General features: G+C 46.8%; 2 protein-coding genes across 3 annotated transcripts in view; one reads left to right on the forward strand and one right to left on the reverse strand.

The window, feature by feature from the left end:
* The window catches only part of LOC6552210 (zinc finger protein 704), a 120006-nt gene extending 103055 nt beyond the window's left edge, over positions 1–16951 (forward strand). The window contains exons 5-7 of one of the 2 annotated variants that reach the window (XM_001980693.3): positions 7910–8001; positions 12254–12442; positions 12508–16008. In XM_001980693.3, the coding sequence (XP_001980729.3) occupies positions 7910–8001; positions 12254–12442; positions 12508–13432 (1206 nt within the window). In that variant the 3' untranslated portion in view covers positions 13433–16008. Of the gene's footprint in view, positions 1–7909; positions 8002–12253; positions 12443–12507 lie in introns of both variants that reach the window. The other variant, XM_026979220.1, reaches the window with a different exon arrangement.
* On the reverse strand, positions 8676–11761 carry LOC6552211 (histone-arginine methyltransferase CARMER). The gene is made up of 4 exons (XM_001980694.3): positions 11132–11761; positions 10169–11062; positions 9704–10114; positions 8676–9648 (listed from the first exon to the last, which is right to left on the reverse strand). Exons 1-4 carry the CDS (start codon positions 11331–11333, stop codon positions 9563–9565), a joined length of 1593 nt encoding a protein of 530 aa, XP_001980730.1. The 5' UTR covers positions 11334–11761; the 3' UTR covers positions 8676–9562.
* Positions 16952–18828: the final 1877 nt, after the last annotated feature.

Raw genomic sequence — 18828 nt, forward strand, 5'->3', positions numbered from 1 at the left:
TTTTCTTGGTCTGCGTGCGTGTTCAATTTGCAAGTGCAATGGAAGTGAAATTGAAATTCACCCTGCCTGCGGGTGTTTCTGTCCCTGTCTCTGTCTCTGTCTCTTTCTCCGTCTCTGTGTCTGTCCCTGTCTCCGCTCAGCTATCGGTCTCTTTCGAGTGGAGTGAAGTCTGGATCTGAAGTTGAGTTAGTTTTTGGTTTCTACTTTGTTGCGGCTGTTGTCGCTGTTTATGCAACCTGCAATTGGCAATTGGATTTGCGAGTCTTGCACAACTTCCAGTCTGAATCAAAACTTTGGAACAGCAGTTGCCGCTGGCGAGCACAGAGCTGGCATTGGTTGGGATGCCTAGGAGTACACATGCAATACACAGACATACAAATAATCATCCGGGTGCAAAGTTTATCCTTCGATTTGATTGCAAAAAGCATCAGAGTTATGGTGCTGGGCGAACATCTGGAGCTGGCCAAAAGTATGCCAAGTCCACATACAAATCAATTCGATGCGAAGGACTTTTGCGAGCATTTTGTTAGCAAGTTTCCGCAGCCTGGCAGCCTGGCAGCCTGGCAGCCTGGCAGCTTTCTAGCTTTCAGCATTTGCCTAAGTCCGTATTAACCCATTTCTGGGCCGAATGCATAAGTTAGGTTGCCTTACCTCTGCGGGGATTAGGACTCCAACATGTTGCACACTCTACCATTCCATATACCCCATACTATATATGAATGTGCCGCCTGCGCTTTCGGCGACACTCGAAAGCCGATTGCCGCCATGTCTAATTTGCTGGCTATAAGCAGCTTACCAACTTTCTCCACCCCCTTTTTGGGCATATTAAAACGGCATTTTAAACACACACACAAGGCTCAGGGTCTCATTCCCTTCGCACTTCGCCCTTCGCCCTTCACCTTCGGCCACATTTGGAGCGCTCTTTTTTCAGTTTAAACGACAGCGACAACTTTTGAGTGGCGCATAATACCTGAAAAGTAATGTGACTCCTCCTGCCTCTTGCCAACCGATATGAGCTGCCCTTGGGGAAATGATAGACTCGCCATAACCATCAGCCATCGGAAAACCCAAAAGCCAGGCTGAAAAAAACTGCTTTTGGTTTCCCGGCAAGTTGATTATACTCGTATAAAGGTTTTTTTCTTTTTTTGGTCATTTCGAGTGTTCTTCTGCCGTTTTGCGCAGTTTTTTGCTGTCAGCTGCCTCCTTCTGTTGGAAAATTATTAGATGGACATTTTTCCGGCACGTGCCCCTCCAGCCCCGAAAGGCATCAAGTTCTTTCTGCTGCTGCTGCTGCTGCGGCTGCCGCTGCGGCTGCTGCTGCTGTTGTTGTTGTCAGGGGCAGTTTATGAGGCGATTGCCTCCGGGCTCCAAATTGAAATGTGCCTCGGGAGACACAAATGGCCCTCAAATGGTCGAAGAGCCTGAAATATGAGCTCGCTATTGAAGAGCCGCTTCACTCCACGCTCGGTTTGAATGGAGATATTTTCCAATTTACATCATTCTCGAGATCGAACAAGTGCAGTATAAATTCCAGATACAATGGCACATTGCTCGGGGCGCACACAGCTATCAATCCGCCGGCTATTTTATCCGTTTGCCCCATATAGCCACGTGCACACACACATACATGTCGAGTGGGGTACATAAAGCCGAATACGCTTGACCTGGTTTAGTTCTGCATCCCCAACTCGAATGGCAAATGGCAGGGACAATCCAGCGCCTTGCAGCATACATAAATTTCGCCAAGTACAGTTACTGCCATATGTATGCTCTTCGCAGTCCTTGTAGTCCTTGTAGTCCTTGCAGTCCTTGCAGTCCTCGCAGTCCTTGATGCCGCTGTTGTTGCTGCTGGCGTTTTGTTTCGGCAAGGTCACCCAGGCGCAAGTGAATCCCGCCCCGCCCAACTCCCCCACAACTATGTACGTGTCCGTGTATATCTGAAGCTCTGTGACCCAGTTACTGGGACCCCTGGCTTACTGGGCCTGCATTCCGGCCCAGAGTTTCTGGGTCAGCCAGCGCACAGTACAGTTTAAGCCGGAGACAATCGCAGCTCCCACTCGGGCAAATGAAAATGGATGAGGCTCCCGTTCGTCTTGATTTATTTTGGCAGAGGGGAAATTAGGGGCTTATACTCGCATACGTATGTTAAAAAATAGCTAAACATTAAATTATTGTACTTAAATAGATGTAACACAGATGACGACGCAACTAATATGACAGATCGCCGTGGATATTGTTATTAATCAAACCAGAAACCTACGTCTAGGACTTCTGTCTCCGTTTGCTTTAACACGTATTTAGCCTTGACAAAGGTACAGTCGCACGCTTTTCGCTGTCACAAGCCTGACATTTTGGCCATAAGCCAATTACTTTTCAGGACTGACGGCCACTATCCCATCTATCCACATGGCAACCACACATCTTGTTAAAGTCCGTGTTGATTAGGAGCTTGCCGGATAGGAAGGGATATTGAGGCCTGGCTAACCCAACCCATTCAAGCTCCATTTGGCAATTACCGCAGCAATAAAAGTCAACGGCAAATGCAGCCAGGCACACATTTTATTAGCCGCCCTTGTACAATTTACGTGTGTCAAATAATAATTTCGTTGTCCTGGCCGCTTATCTTTTGGGACAAGTGAAAATCCCTTTTTCGTTGGATGTGGACGAAAATTTACATTTTACAATTTACGAATATATTTATGTCATAATTGGATTCTGTGCGCCGTCCTGAAAGCGAGAGAGATGTGACAATGAACACTGATAACGGGTGGTGAAAGTGCCAAGAACCAGAGGCCCCTGTTTTCAGGTTTGGGGTTGAACGCAATCGCCTGCGGTGGCCATTAAGTTGGCCCGAGGACTCCGGTCTTGTAGCTCGAGCGTTTCCACTTTTCCACTGATAAGGACTTAATGCCCCGAGGGTGTCCTGCGCTATGTTGCGGTAAATTGAGCGTGGCCGGATATTGTCGTCGCTCGCCCACCCACACACACACACATACATCACTAGTTGGTTGCGAGATGCGGGCCACGTTGGCCTCTAAAAAACGCACCACTTAGGTCATTTCCACTTCCTGCTTCGGCGGCGTTCAGTAACTAAATCATTTGTAAAGGCCACAGTAAATTGACTACAAATGTGTGGCCTCAAGGATGCAGCGTTGCATACTTTCAGGCGGTCCACTCCGCCATTTCCGGTCTAGCTTAGTGCACTCTAATGCAGGTCATTTCAGTTGATCTTATTTGGTGAGCATGCACTTTAATTTCCACATTCTAGCTGGCTTGAGCTTGACTTTTGGCAATACTCGTATGTGCCCCAACTGAACACAAGTCGTCTTCAGTGCTCACGAACTTTTCGCATAAATTTAATACACGAAACGTGTCAGCATCTGCACAGAGAGAAATGGGATATTGACTAGCTTAGTAATACTTGTTACCTTTCAAAGTAACAAACAAGCTATTAGCCTAGTTTTTTCAGTGCATCTGTGGGATGTGCAGAACCCTTAAACCGCGATACCCAGCAGCTTGGGCCACGTCGAGAACAAGTCGGGTATTGTGCTGCTGTCCGCCCGCTCAAAATATCAAAATCAACGCCATTGTCATATTTGCTGAATGAGTGAACACTCAACCTCAATTTCAGCCTTCATCTCCATCGTTGTCAGCCTTTTTTGCAGCCGTTTTCCCCGGCTTTTCCATGACCGCCCCACCGTTTTTCCAAAGGCAATGACAATTTCGCGTGTGTTTGTCACATCAGTTATGCATGTGTGTTTGAGTTTTCATATATTTATGACACTCCACTCTGTCACTGTCTGTGGACGCGAAATTCAAATGCGAGTGCGGGTGTGTGCGTGCTTTTTATTTAAACGCAATCAAATTAAGGGGCCCAGCCAATTGGCAAGGCCATCAGCAGTGCGTAATCAAGTTTTCCAAAATCTCCCTCCCAAAGGTTAAAATCGAATGCGAATTTCGAATTACAAGAGAGAACTATGCCTAAAAAACCCAAATAAAACCAATTTGCCCCGCAACTCGTTACAAAAACAGCATTTCCCGAGTAAATTTACTGTGTGTGGGCGGCGGTGGGAGGATGGGCTGTGCCGGGCTGTGCTGATTCGGTTGATAAAGTCAACGAAAAGTTTGTTGAAAGCCTCGCCCCTATCCGATGTGACCCAATTTGCTTGCTGCCTGAAGACACGGCGATAAGACTTTGAAATCAACCGCTTACATGCAAAGCACTACGAATTCGATTTGCGGCAGCCCATTTATAATATGCTTGTATGGAATGCATGTATGTGGCATGCAAATTACAGAAATTGCCATGACGAACTCTGGCGGCTTTAATGGCGTGCAAACCAGGAAGAAAAGCAAATTCTGACCGAGCCCCCAAGCAGAAGCATCATTTTCGTTGCCTGCTTTTCGGGGCGTTGAAATGTAAGCGGCGACGTGAGTGCAATTCGCGTTTGCCGGGTATTAAGACCTATTAGGGAACGAACCTTTCATGTTCCTGTTATTAGCCACAAGGCGAATAGATGCCAGATGCCTCTAATGCTTGGCACACATTTTTCTGGGCCATAATGGGACGGGTGGCCTCCGCTTCGACTGCCATTTCCATTCCCACTCCCACATCGATATACGCAAATTGTGCTATTTTCGGTCGCCAGTGCGGAGTCAATAATTTATGCTCCGCACCATTTTTCTGGGGCACGGGGCATGGGGCATGTGGGATTATGTTGGCCTTCCATTGACCCAATTCTGGTAACAGTGCTGCACCAACCATGCGCACTCTCTTCGAGCCGCTCTCTGGCGCTCTTTACTTTCTCTTTTGCTGTTACTAGTTGGCCGCTCTTTTTGGCCTAGTTTTTGGGGCAGTTAACAGTGGCAAGAGAGTGACGTCTCATGTTGCACGGGCAGGGACAGGTCCGCAGACAGCGAGTGAGAGCAAGTGAGAGCGTGGAAAACCCAGGGGCATGGCCACCCACCTCCCTTTGGCCGGAAAAGGAAAACTCAGGGTTTGGGCTGCATATATACACCACTATATACTGGTGACCCAATTTCGCGCGCTGTCCTTCCACAGCTGTTCTGATTTCGGTTTCGATTTCGGTTCGCATTTCCGCTTTGTGTATTTTCGGCCCGACTCTCTGGGGTTTGGGGTTGTTTATGCTTGCCGCCAACGGGAATGGGAATGGGGAAATGGGAAATGGGAAAACTCCAAGATGAACGGATAGAGACAGAGAGAGAGAGAGAGAGAGAGACAGGAAAAACTTTTATTTACCCCACGCACGTAGAATGCGTGGGTGGGTGGGACTTTGAGTTTTTCCGAAGATGTGTGTGCTGTCAAGTAAATTCCCATCGAATGCGAAGAAATAGGAAATTGCATGGCAACGCAGGACTTCCACTGATAACGTAGAATGAATCGATGGCAGACGGGGGAATTATTAAGTCGGCAAATTAATAAGGATGTGCTGCCAAAGCCGATCAACTTCCATTCGGAATCAGGAAATATCTGTTGTCTTCGTTCCGGTTATTGCCTTCGGTAAATACGCGCAGGGATTAGCATGAAGTACGCCCCCGAGTAAATACACGCACTTACCATGGAGTATATATCATGGAGTGTACATATGTATACAATATGACAGCTGGGAGCAGCCTGGAACTGGCGCCAGACGGGGAAATTCCTTGCCATTTTCCCTCAAAGAAGATTCATGTTGGGCCGCCCACTCAAGTCGGCTATTTACGTTTTCCCGGACCCGGCTTTGTTTGTGCCCGCTGTTTGGCAGCCAAATCAGGACACAGTGCGGTAGTCATTTCTGGATGTAATACGCACTCCTGGATGGAACAGGGTGGAATTTTATTTCCTCGCTCCGCAGTTAGCCAGCTGGAGTTCTTTGCCGGCGAATGGTTTTCTTTCATTAGCAAGCAAGCGTTTACCCCCGGCGACGGGAGTCCTTCTCATTAGAGGAGGATAATTAACACGCACCACTACACGTTGAGCGCAGGGGGGACATAACTCAAGCTGCTCTAATTTACTTTTGGATTCGAGCGACTTGGCAGGTGGCAATAAATGGCAGGGGAGCGTTTTGGGATGCCGTGAATTGATAGCCCAAAAGGATTTCCAACTGCTTTCCGCATTAATTGAATATAATTGCGAGGCAAACGGCGGCAGCTGGCAATTGAAAATTACGCATACGCAGCGTTTGACAAACGAGCTGTGCCGCGCTTATCTGCCAGCGAACAAAATCGAGGCATTAATAAACCCCTTTTCAAACATTCAGCACATTAAGATGCTAGTCACGCAGGCGGCCACCAACTCCGAAGAACTCTGAAAACAGCGAAAGTGGCAGGAAAACACTTCCCTGTTGCCAAACACACTCACACACACACACACACACCAACCACTGGCAACAACCGCGTGTGTGTGCTTGCAGGCCCTTATTTATGAGCCAGGATATAAGGCATATCCTGATGTATCCTGACCCCAGAGGTCTGGCTGCAAACGAATTACGACCGCCGACTAATTGCAGCAAGTTAAAACGAAAATGGTCTAGCTTCCGCATCCAAGTCAAGCAGTTGGAAACACCGGAAATAAATGGCATTAAAGGTTATTACCTTTTCACTTTAGAAAATCATCAAAAACCGATTTATTAGTGGGTATTTAGCAAACAGGACCTAGTATTTCTTGCTGTGTACGCATTTGTGTAACTGCCTGCCAGCCACGTGCGTTAACAATTTACGCCGCTTAAGTACCGCAGGATATTTATGTTTATGATTGCGTTGCGGTTCGCAGACTCCGCCCCGAAAAAGGCATTCAGCTTTTCCTGCTCTCGGCTCAAATTACGCATACGCCGTGTGCGCGCCCTCCGCAAATTCAGCTTAAGTGGGCCAAAATGGCGGCGCACCAAGTCCATGCAATCCATAACAATTGAAGCTCGCTGGCATTCCCAAACCACAAAGTTGTAAACAAATCGTTAATCACTTGGCCCACAAGGCCGAAACGAGCAGCCGAAAACTCAGTTTTCAATTTGTTCAGCAGTCGTCGTCGCACAAGGACAACATTTGCCAGCACAAGGACGCAATCAGTGGTTTGCTGTGCCCCCAAAAAGCGTGCTCTATTGCATATGTGGATATGCAGGGGTACATGTGGTATGTACAGTGCGCCAGCATACTGAAACTGGGTCAATTGCCGGCGTCGCTGCTGCAGCGCTGTCCTAACCTTCAGCATAAAAACGCAGCATAAATGCAGGCGCATAAAAAGCCGAGAGCTGGGCGGCAAAAGCGTGTCAAGGCGAGCGCCAAACGGGGCAAAGCGACCGCAAGGTGACCCAGTAAATAGGGGGTGCTCGGCTGGGGGAGTTGGCAAGGACGCGGACCGGACCCGGACCCGGACCCGGACCCGGGCCTGTTATCAGTGCAGGCGGCATCGAGCAAGCCAGTCAGGCAGCCAGGCAGCCAGCTCGTTCGGGCGGCATCGTTTGCCGCTCGGGCGAGAGTCCAAGGACTGCGAATCTGGCTTTCAGCCAACCAGCCAACCAGCCAGCCAGCCAGTTGCATTGTCCGCACTCACACAGTCGCACTTGGCACCGGGCCGGCACCGGTTCGAATCGCTCCTGTTCCTGCTACTGCTACTGCTCCACAGCTCCGCGTGCAACCGCTAAACAGCCGCCAGTTAAAGAGCTGCTGCAGAACCGCCATCATGCACACCATGGCAATGAATTACTACGTGGAGCGCAGTGACTACGAGGGCTACGGTCGCCACAGTCCCACGGGGGACAGCTGCTCGCGCTCCTCCTCATCGTCTTCCGAGAACTCGCTAATGCAGCCGTATTCCCGCCAAGTACGATGGATATTACATTGAACTATTATTAGTACACAAGAGCGCAGTAATATAACCAATCTAACCACATCACCTCTCTTCTCATTGCAGTCCAAAAAGTTCCGATGCGTTTACCGAGGATGCGTTGGCCTGGTGGCCGATCACAATACAGTCATGCGTCACATTAGGAAAAAACATTTGGGGTAAGTGTACAAGTGGGAATTGCGCTGCTATCAGTGGATTAGGTGCGAGCAGCAAGTGGGCGGGGCCTTGACTTACCCACCCGACCTTCTCCTTCTCCATCTCCGCCAGCATTTGCACTCGCCCGGAGCGGGCGCTGGAGGTGGTGGCTCGAAAGTAGAGCACTCGAGCACAGTAAGCAGGTCACACGAGTGTGGCGGAGCCCCTCGCCAGCACACAGATTACTTTGTTATGCGCACCTGCAGCAGGCCAGCAGTGGCAACAGTGGCAGCAGTGGGTGGCGGCAGGTGCAGCGGCGCGCTTTTGAGGCCAAGGTCCAATTCGAGGCGCCCACACACGATCCGCGCTGAGCTTTGACACTTGCCAATCTCGTTTCCTATGTAAATCGAGAGGGGTTCCAAGTGGGGGTGCACAAATAAAAGACGCGGTGGCTTTGTTTTTTGCTGCTTTTGCTTTGACATTGTTCTCTCATCTGCATACATGCGGTATATCTATTCGTATATATATAATTGTATATGTTTTGCTTTATATTTATTTTTGCAGTATATTGTGTATTGTGTGTTGTGTGTTATGTTGTGTCGTGTGTTGTTGGAGTGTTTTTGTGTTTTTACTTGCTGCCCTATAAAGTACAGTCCGCATACAGGATGCGAGTGCGAGAATGTCGGGAGTGAGTTTAGGTTGGCGTACCCTACGCGTATATCTAGGTGTATATGCTTATATAGCGCTCGGCTTGCTGGCAGCGATATAGTAGGATCTATGACAGGATCTGGGCTTGGGTGCGTAACTTAGGATCGAACGAGTGGTGCCTCCAGAACCGAATTAATCGTAATCGTAGGGGGGTATATGTATAATCTCTCGGCGCAGGTCGGCCTTTAGTAATGGTATCGTAGCTTAGCACTAAATCCTATGAGCAATTTCTTACAATTTGAAACGAACTAAACATAAACACGGCCGACAAGTACAAAATTGAAACTAGCTGGAGGTACACACAATATATAGTATAATAATAACACACATAATAGATACAGTACAATCTGAATTTGTTGGTTTGTTCAAAGCTTTCGGCAAAATCTGCAATTGGCAATCGGCACATTAACTAATAAACTTCCTGAAGCGCAGTCCCGGGCGGGTTAAATATCGGTATTACAATTCACATACGTTAAAAACTCTAATTACTATGGGCTAAAATTAGCTTAGGCTTATTAATATGCTGCGTGTTCTAAACAACTACATTAGTCTGCCTTGATTTGTTGATTGTTTGTATGTTGTTTACTTGCTGGGATGCTGGATTCCTTCGATCCGTCCGATCGATTAAAAGTGTAAGAGAAGGGAGGAAAAGATATATAATGATAGGGACAAAGGTTTTAAAAAAATGTATACAGAACATAACACAACTAAGTTTCGAAAATAGTTAAAAATAATTTACACTTTTCAATAAATAACCTAATCATAAACTGTAACAAAACAAAAATTGGCAAATGTAGAATCAATCGTAGAAAGTGAGCGGACTAAGAGCAAAGGGAATTCCCAGAAAGATGTATTGTTATTCGATCCACTGCCGCCCTAGTGCGGATGCATAAGTCCATGGGTGATGTCCATGCCATCACCTATTCCGTTCACGCTGAGCCCGCCATTGAGCATGCTTGAAGCTAAAGAAATCCTTACATAAGTAATGAGGTTACTATATTAGTGATTTGCTCTCACAATTGCGTGATCCTTGCGTGTCCACTTGTGTCCAGTACTGTTCAGATGGACTCTGGGTACTAGTCCCCGGCGGTGCCTGGACCGGCGCCCCCGTGTACCGAAAATACGGATTCTTCAGGTCCAGGGTGTTGCTCGACGAAATAAGCGTGCCTTCGATGTGCAGGTCGATGGTCACGTCGTACGACTGCCGCCGATTGGCCTCCAGCAAGACCCGGCCTGTCAGCGTCTGACCCTGCTTGATGAAGATGGGCATGGGCAGTAGGCAGCGCACCTGATACCAATGTGTCAGCGGCGCCGTGGGCGACGTGGAGAGCCACACATTCTGGCTGCTGCCGCTAAACTCCACATCAAACCAAAAGGCCAGCCCATGGCAGATGCCAGTTTGCAGAATGTGGAACTCCAGGGGGATGCCTGCGGAAGGTCAGCAGTTAGCCATTGTCGGAAGTCACAAGTTCGGGTACTTACTAATCAAATGCAGGTCGTCCTCCTTGTCGTTGAGAAAGTCGCACACGTGCCGCACCGACTTGGCCATGCATATGCGGATGTCGAAGGTGTCCACGATTGGCTGTCGGAAGTACTCCTTCATGCCCTCTTTGTGCAGCGTGGTAAGGTCAACGCCGTGGAACGCCGACTGGTACCAGAAGTTGGCCTTGTTGTATTGCTCCGAGTAGAGCGATTCGTCCGAAAAGGGCGCGATGTGCAAGTCGCCGTGCGTGGGGTACATCTTTCCTTGGGGCTTCAGCCACTTTCTGGCGTGCAGATAGGTCTCCAACATGCGCTCGTTGTACAGCATATAGCCCATCGGCTCTGATATGATAACGTCCACTTTTTCGGGCAGCTCGATCTCCTCGATCTTTCCCGGTATCACAGAGATCTTGTGCTGCACATTGTTGGACTCAACCAGCTGCTGGGCGTACTGGGCCATGTTGGACGCCTCAATGGCGTACACCTTGGCAGCTCCCGCCTGCACGGCAAAGAAGGAGAGAATTCCCGAGCCAGCGCCCACATCCAGGACGATCTTGTCCTGAAAATCCACCGCATTGCCCAAAATGGCCCGCTGGTACGTGCTCGTCCTTACATAATCCTGCATCATGTTCTGCTGCTGGCTGAGGTAGCCATAGAACTGGAAGTACTGCGAGGCGGACGACTCCTCAGTGCGCTGCGAGAACACGGACTTGGGTCTCAAGTGCTTCACGTTCTCCACCACCTTGCGGAAGAGCTGCTGGTCCTGGTCGCTGGCGAACCTCAGCACGAGATTGTCGGCATCCAGGGAAACGGCATAGCTACGTCGACCCATTTGGGCGGCATCCGTATCGGCGGCAATCATGTACTCCTTGAGCACGTGGCTCCGATCATCATCTGATGATCGAGAGATTTGCGATGTTAGGGGCGGGTTTTAATAATGGAAGATTCTGTGCTCTTCCTTACCTGACACAACTCGGAGCACCACTCCCTGGGAATCGTAGCTGCAGAGCAGCGTACAGCTGCCCTTGTATTTGTTGGTGAACTCCAGCTTCTGCTCGTCGGCAATCGAGCTGATTACCACGCCGCTAAATTGGCAATTGCTCAGCGGAGAAACGGAGGCGGCGGTGGCCAGTTTTCGGGCCTCCTCGGGTCGCAGGCTGGACATGTTGGCTGGCTTTTTGGAGGGCAAGAGGCGAAGGAGCAGATCAGGAGCACTGGCGTCTTTTTTCCCTTGCTAATTGACAAAGTAGGCCTCGCTATACACACGCACACACATACACACGAGCACACGCACACACACAGAGACGCAGATCCAGACAGACAGACGCGCAATTTTTTCTATCTGCAAAATTTTCCACCACACAAAAAATGGCTGGTGACTCGGGCAGCTGGATTAATTGGCGCTGTGAACAGTATTGCGCGCTGCTTTTCAACTCGGACGATTGCTCAAAATCGATTGCTCTTGTTGATTTCGTATTGATTTCACACGGAACGTGCGTTTTTTTTGCAAAAAGTGCTAGAGCTGGAACAAATAGTTGAGGCTAGAGGTGGGACCAAGTCCGATGCTCTTCGATAGTATTAGTGCTGCCCAGTACCGCAAGACTAATCGATTGTTGAAATAAGCGTGATGTACAACCTCATATTATCTGTGAAAGTAATTATCTCGTTTTCACTTTGAAATATAATTGCAGTAAAACATTTTGGGGAAAAAATAAAATATTTTTGGTGGACAGAATCTGGGTTCAGAACTCTGGTGCAGTTTTAGCAGGGTCTCAAACCTAAACTGATGAATCCTCGGCTTAGTTGGCAACGCGAGTACAAAAAACGGTCCCTTGAATGGAAATTAGGTACCTAAATTGGGTGCCTAATTAAATATTGCCGAAGTTCAACTGAAATTCGTAGCATTCATTTTGCAATTTGAATAATTTTTTTTTAATTGAATGAAGTAAAATAAAAGAACAGAAAATAAAGTACCAATCTGATTTGTACTAATACCGAACCTTCACAAGGTACATAACTGCAGTAATCTTGCCATCACTGACACATCCTTCTAATCAATTTCGCAACTTTTCGCTGGCATTGCAGAAAGGACGGCCATCGCTCCGCGGACGATGACTGGGGAAACGAGGAGGAGTTCTACTACGAGGATGCCGACGACGACGAAGAGCAGGTGAAGCCCAGTCTGGCCTCCGAGCCGACGTTGAGTCACCGGGACATGGCGCGTCCGCCGCACGAGGATCCCGAGTACCAGAAGCAGATTGTGGGCAACTTCAAGTGGGTGCTCTAGTGCACGGCACATGTAGATTATTTGTTAACACTATCTTGTTTCGATATTGCAGGCAAGGACGCGCCGGTAGCCACTATAACCACCTGGCGCAGTCGCATGGACGCACCACCATCAGTGGCAGCAACATCCCGAGCACCCACCAGCAGCAGCTGCAGAACAACAACACCAGCTGCATCCCCACATCGCACCTGGCCCACCACAACTACACATGCCCGGCGGCGACGGCGACAGTGGGCAGCTACTCCTCCTCCACGGGGACGGGGACGGGGCCGGTGGTGGCCAGCGCATCAGCCTCGCCGCTCGGCAAGCACGCGCGCTCGTCGTCCTCCCGTCCGAACCACTCGGTAGCGCCATATCCATCGCCGACGTACGTCCAGCAGCAGCAGCACCACCAACACACGCACCACCACAACTACGCCGGCAGCAGCGGCAGCAGCAACAGCAGCAGCAGCAGCAGCAGTCCAGTGATCCACAGCAACAACAGTGCCAACAATATGCTGCAGCAGCTGTCGCAGCAAAATGTCACAGTGACGGCGCATCACAGCCAGCAGCAGCAACTGCAGCAGCAGCAGCAGCAACACCACCAGCAGCAGCAACACAGCCACCAACAGCAGCAGCAACATCTCCTGTCCAGTGTGACGATCACGCCCAATTTCCATCCGGCGCAGCAGCAGCACCATCAGCACCAGCCGATGCGCGGCCACCAGCAGCAACATCCACATCCACAGACAACTGCCGGCAACCTGGTTGCCCAAAACAACAGCAACAACCACAGCAACGGAAGCAACGGCAGCAATCCGCTGCAGCAGCAACAGCACATGGCGCAACAGGTGGCCGTCAAGCATACGCCCCATTCGCCTGGCAAGAGGACGCGCGGCGAGAACAAAAAGTGCCGCAAGGTGTACGGCATGGAGAAGCGCGACCAGTGGTGCACCCAGTGCCGGTGGAAGAAGGCGTGCAGCCGCTTCGGCGACTGAAAGCGACAGAAGTCGTCGACGGAGGCGGCAAACCAGGCGTCGGCGCACCAGTCCAAGGCAGCAACAGCAACAGCAGCAGCATCAGCATCAGCAACACCCAACCCAGCAGCAATATCAGCAACTCCCAGTCCGGCAGCAACATCGTCCTCGAAAATGACCACCACAGTGGTGCGATTGGCGGCCGAGGTGGCTGCCGGCAAGCAGCTACCCTCGTCGCTGACCATCAAAACCAACAAGCGTTACGGTGGACAGGTGCAGCAGCAGCAGCAGCAACAACCGCATCCCTATGCGGTGACCGCCAACAGCAACACAATCAGCAATCGGCCGGTGCGTATACGCAGTGTGGCCACCTCGGTGATTGTGGCGCCCATTGCCTGCGCAGCCACAACGACGACCACCGCGCCCACCCTCATGGAGGATGCTGACGAGGAGCTGGAGCTGGATGAGATGGAGCAGGAGGAGCAGCAGGAGGATCAGGAGGCGCTCGAGGATCAGGAGGAGGCGCAGGTGGCTGCTGCCAACGGCCTGCTGGCCTGGAGCCGAGCAGCCGCCAATCAGCAGCAGGCGCAGGCCGTGCTGATGCAGGGCTAAGTCCACCTGAACCGCCACCGAGCACCGCCACTTGCTGACTCCTGGATGGATGAGATGGATGAGAACGGATGGCTGTCAGTGGCAGCTGTTGCCCCGACGACACAAATCGCAAATGAATGCAAATGCAAATGAAAAATGGTCTCTTCTTATTTACTCTGCATTGAATTGTGCACCTTAAACACGTAACGGTATCTCTTTTGTTGTTGTGCAGGTGTTTGCCAACTGCCGTGCAAATGTTGCTGACATTTGCGGCCGGGCAACATTTGCAATCTACAATAATCTAATTATTATTATTATAATTATTATTATTACTATTATTGCAGTGCGTAAATATACATATACATATATACATACATATACATATTTATTTCTAAAATGACTTTGTTAATTCTTATGTTAAAAAGCTGAAAAGCAGTTGGCAGATTTTTATACACACAAAAGGCGAAAGCAGCAAACAGCTAAAATACGTACGTTTGCCAGCTGTTTTACATAAAACATAACAAAAAAATGCAAAAGAAAAAACAGCAAAAAACAATTCAAGCATAAACCAACAACAACAACAACACATGAAAACCAACAATATTTAAAGCAAATATACATTTGATTTTTTTTAATTGTAAGAACTCTAGTAAATTTTTTTATAGTATTAAGTGCAATTTCTGTTCTACTTCTCGCTCTAAACAAAGAAAACAAAACGAAATGAAATGAAATGTAAGAAAACGAATCAAACCAACTCAAACAAACAAACAAATCAAAATGAGGAGGTGGTGCAGAAATCCCTTTGCTCGGAATTTACGTTGATGTACGCAAGAATTCGTCACGAAGTGATTTCTGTGCCGCCTCCGCTTGAAAGCAGAATATTCAAACGAAAACCTAAAAATATGCATATTAAATATTCAAGGCGTTGCATCTACACATTAAATAGGCATAAACGAAAAATAGTTAAATTACTTGCATAATCACATGTAACTCAAATCCAAGAGCCGTTTAAACAATTTGTAAGTGTGTGTGTTAAGCGCTAAGAGTTAAGTATTAATCGACTTCATGCATACGAGCGGCAATAGATGGACACACAGCTAAATAATCTAGTTAATTAAGCACCCAGCCACCACAAACCCACCCACAACCAAGTACCCAAAAGCCCAAACTCTCAAACATCTATAGAACAATTACCCTTCAACCCCAAATCCCGAGTCCAAAAACCACGCTAATGTAACATATAGACATACGAGCAACTTAAACTTAAACGTAGTGAATTTTTAAAACAAACAAAACCAAGCAAACAAACAAACAGACAGGCCGACAGACAAACAGATGGATTGTGAGGTAGATCTTATATCCTTATCCTTATCGAGAAAAGGGAATCGTCGAAATTTCAATTGGAGCCAGAAGGAAAACACTTTCAAACATGTTCAAATTTTTAATAAATTGTTAAGTTGATATTTTCTAAAAACACACAAAAACGAAAAATGAGCTAAATTTGTCTATTAATTAATTTGTAATGAACTTATGACTAAAAGCTAAGATTTAAAACAACAAAAAAAAAAACAAAAACTTTTTGCGTTGTGCAACTGTTGTGAATTGTTCAAATTACGGTATACACATACAAACAATGACGTCACAAAGGACCCAGCGAGGTTTGCGAGGATATAAGCAGATGTAGCCCATCTAGGGATAGCTACGAATTGAGATTGAAGAGCAGGAGAATTTACGGATGAAGAAATGAAAATACACAAGGAATTCTTAACCAAATTGGAAGTACAAACTAAAGTCTAGAATATGTAAATATAGAACCCCCATACACACACTTAACGAACGGAAGTAAAAGGGAATACGAAGCGGAAGTGCAATGGGATAACGAGCCCAAGAGGAAACCGAGTCGCGATCGGAAAAAGTAATGTTGATGGGCGAAGAGGAGAGGATAGGAGAGGAGGGAAAATTGAGCTTAGGCGGCAGCAGCTTTAAAAATGTTTGAAAATGAAAATGGAAAGTTAGGGAGAGCGGGAAAGTTGAAAGAAACCGCGAAAGCGGAAGCGAAGGCATGCAGAAACCGTAAGGAGAAAGTAAAACACGCAAGCGAAAATTTCATTGAAATTGTTTGCCGTGATTTGAATGAAATTCATAATGGTGGCCATTTTTGTGTAATGCGAAAAAGTTTAACAACATTTTGTACACTTGTATTTCGTTTTTATTAACTATAAGTTTAACCAAAACAACAAAAACAACAACAAGAACGATTGTAAGCAAACGGAGTAAAATGCAACTGAAAACGGAGAAAATGCAATACATTTTACTTATTTTTGTCTGTCGCCCCAGAACGGCGTCTTCTATTCTTTATTACGAATTATGATTACGAGTATGATTATTGTCATCATTATTATTGTTTTTCTTGCTAATTTTCGTGCACCATACACAAACACCCCACACACAAGCGTAGTTAAGTGCGCACACTCGATCTATTTCGTTGCGTTCTGGAAATTATTTAAACTTAAGTGATATTTTTAAACAAACAAACAAAAAACAAAGAAGAAAGAAGAAAGAGGAAGAAAACTATCCATTATTATATAATTATCGCTAATATTTCTTACTATTTTATGTGTACGATTACCACGATTATCACGAAAAGAGCAAGAAATACAAGGCAGGCTAAGTCCCGCGATCCGGGATGTCCTCAAAATCCCGATCGGAGATTAGAACTGACCTACCTGAAAAACAAACGGAATGTGACAACGGATGAAGAAAACCGGAAATGCTTAACGAAGATAAGCGGGGAAGAATTATGGAGGGAAATATCAGAAATATCAGTAAAGGTCAAAGCTCTAATCCATCGAACATGAATGCTAGATTCATACAATAGCGAGAAATAATATTTCTTTTTGATTTTTTTCTTGAAAAGAATACAACACAACAACAACAACAACAAGAACACCCATTTTATTAAAAAATATACAATTGTTATTTATAATTAAACAAAACAAAAACGAACCACTTTGTTTTTATTATGATTTCACTTTTCAGTTGCCACCTTGGTTACCCCATTCAGTTTTTATTCCTTGGTTCTTGGAGCGAAAGGTTTCCGCACTCGCGGAAACTCCAGCCGTAATCCCCCTTATAAGAAGAATGCATTTCTCGAACAGACACGGTTTCTCCCAGGGTCTCAGACGTAGAACAGATGGTATCGATACAAATTGTAGAACTTTCTACAGGATCTATTGGCATTTTGTTGGTAGAATGGAGCCAGAAACACAGTTGCTAGATCCGCAAATGTTGGATTTTTCTTTCCGCTGGTCTAAGATGTACAGAGAAAGCAGTGCTTACATAACAACAGATCGATGTGTTTATCTCTTAACTAGCTATATACTTATTATCGGGCATATTTGCCAACGTGTACGTCTAAGCAGCATATGCATGTAGATGGAAACTTATGATATTTCATTGGATATTTATCGTCGTTATTGATGTGTAAACATAAAATTAACTCTAAGCTAAGATGGACTCGTAGTAGTCCCTTAAGAGGATCGAGTTTGGTTAAAATTAGAAATCTCACGGCAGCTGGCGGCCGGATTCGGATGCAGATTCGGGTCCGGCGCAGCGAATGCTGGTTCAGCGCGGTATGTTGCATCCACTAAACGATAACTAAGTAATTATACTTGATACATTATATACATATACAGTACATTTAGGTGTGTAGCTAGGGGCAAAGTGTCTGAGCGAATTTTGAGCGATTCGGACCTGGGACCTTGGACTTCGGAACTCCGCACGGATATATGTTATATCCGTGGGATTCCACTTCCGATTCCGGCCAGAATCGGAGCTCTGCGACCGTGGCTGCGGCCTGCGCGTCTTTGTGTGTGTGTTGGTGTTCATTTTTTGGATAATTGGAAAGCGAAATTAGTTTTAAAACAAAATTGCATTCAATATAAGGCTGATTTATTTGACTTGTTCATTTTGATATATACACACAAGCACACACACACTCACACACACACTCACAACACACACGGCACACACGCACACTCACGCATATCAGCCAGGCAGCTAACGGTGCTAGACATTGAATTCCATTTAAGATTAAGTGCATTAAGTCGGTTAGTTTAGTGAGTATCCAGCAAAAGACTTGCGCATCGTTTATTTGGCTGCGTTTTCACGAACCCATTCACTCCCAGCCACTCGCATTCATCCATTTCATAGTCGAGAATCGAACAGGAGCGGGCCAAAGAAGCTACATCCTGGGGATCTCGCGTTTTTCGTAGCATACCCCAGGGGGCTGAGGTGAAAAGTTGTTGCACGGAAACGGAAACGGAAACGGAAACGGAAACAAGTGCTCTACACTGCCAGCAACGAAAATCCGCATCCGAATCGCCACCACATTCTGCTTAAGAAACACACGAATTCGAGGAAGCAATAAGCTGTTTATACAATCAAATACCCTGTAATCATGTATCACGCACACATTAGAGCATTCTTGTGAACTGACTGATACTTCAAACCAAAAAAAAAAACAAAAAAAAAACAAGAAACCAAAATAAGAGGCGAGATTATGTATAGGGAATATCACGAATATCAGACGTGAAATCATCTAACATAGGCCGCTTAAAGTTAAGCGAAAAATCATAATTTCAATAATAGGTTTTAAATAAGTTTTTCTACCCACGAGTTGTTGTAACTTTTTTACAATTTAAAATTTAAATTTATGATAATTGGCAGGACAATTGTTTTGATAATGGTCTGAAAAGGACGCGCGCGTTACGATGAGAATTTCGGCCGAAATTGTACTCAATTATCTTGCATTGATTATTGGCTGG

The sequence above is a fragment of the Drosophila erecta genome, unplaced genomic scaffold, assembly GCF_003286155.1.
Source record: "Drosophila erecta strain 14021-0224.00,06,07 unplaced genomic scaffold, DereRS2 tig00000000-arrow-pilon, whole genome shotgun sequence".
Classification (NCBI taxonomy): Eukaryota; Metazoa; Arthropoda; class Insecta; order Diptera; family Drosophilidae; genus Drosophila; species Drosophila erecta.

Bases quoted from the DNA above. Each gene is read 5' to 3' on its own strand.
- LOC6552211 (XM_001980694.3), bottom strand. From the start codon at position 11,333: ATGTCCAGCCTGCGACCCGAGGAGGCCCGAAAACTGGCCACCGCCGCC. The intron at 11,063-11,131 runs GTAAGGAAGAGC...CTCGATCATCAG, and splicing joins GGTGCTCCGAGTTGTGTCAG to ATGATGATCGGAGCCACGTG. The intron at 10,115-10,168 runs GTAAGTACCCGA...GACCTTCCGCAG, and splicing joins GGACGACCTGCATTTGATTA to GCATCCCCCTGGAGTTCCAC.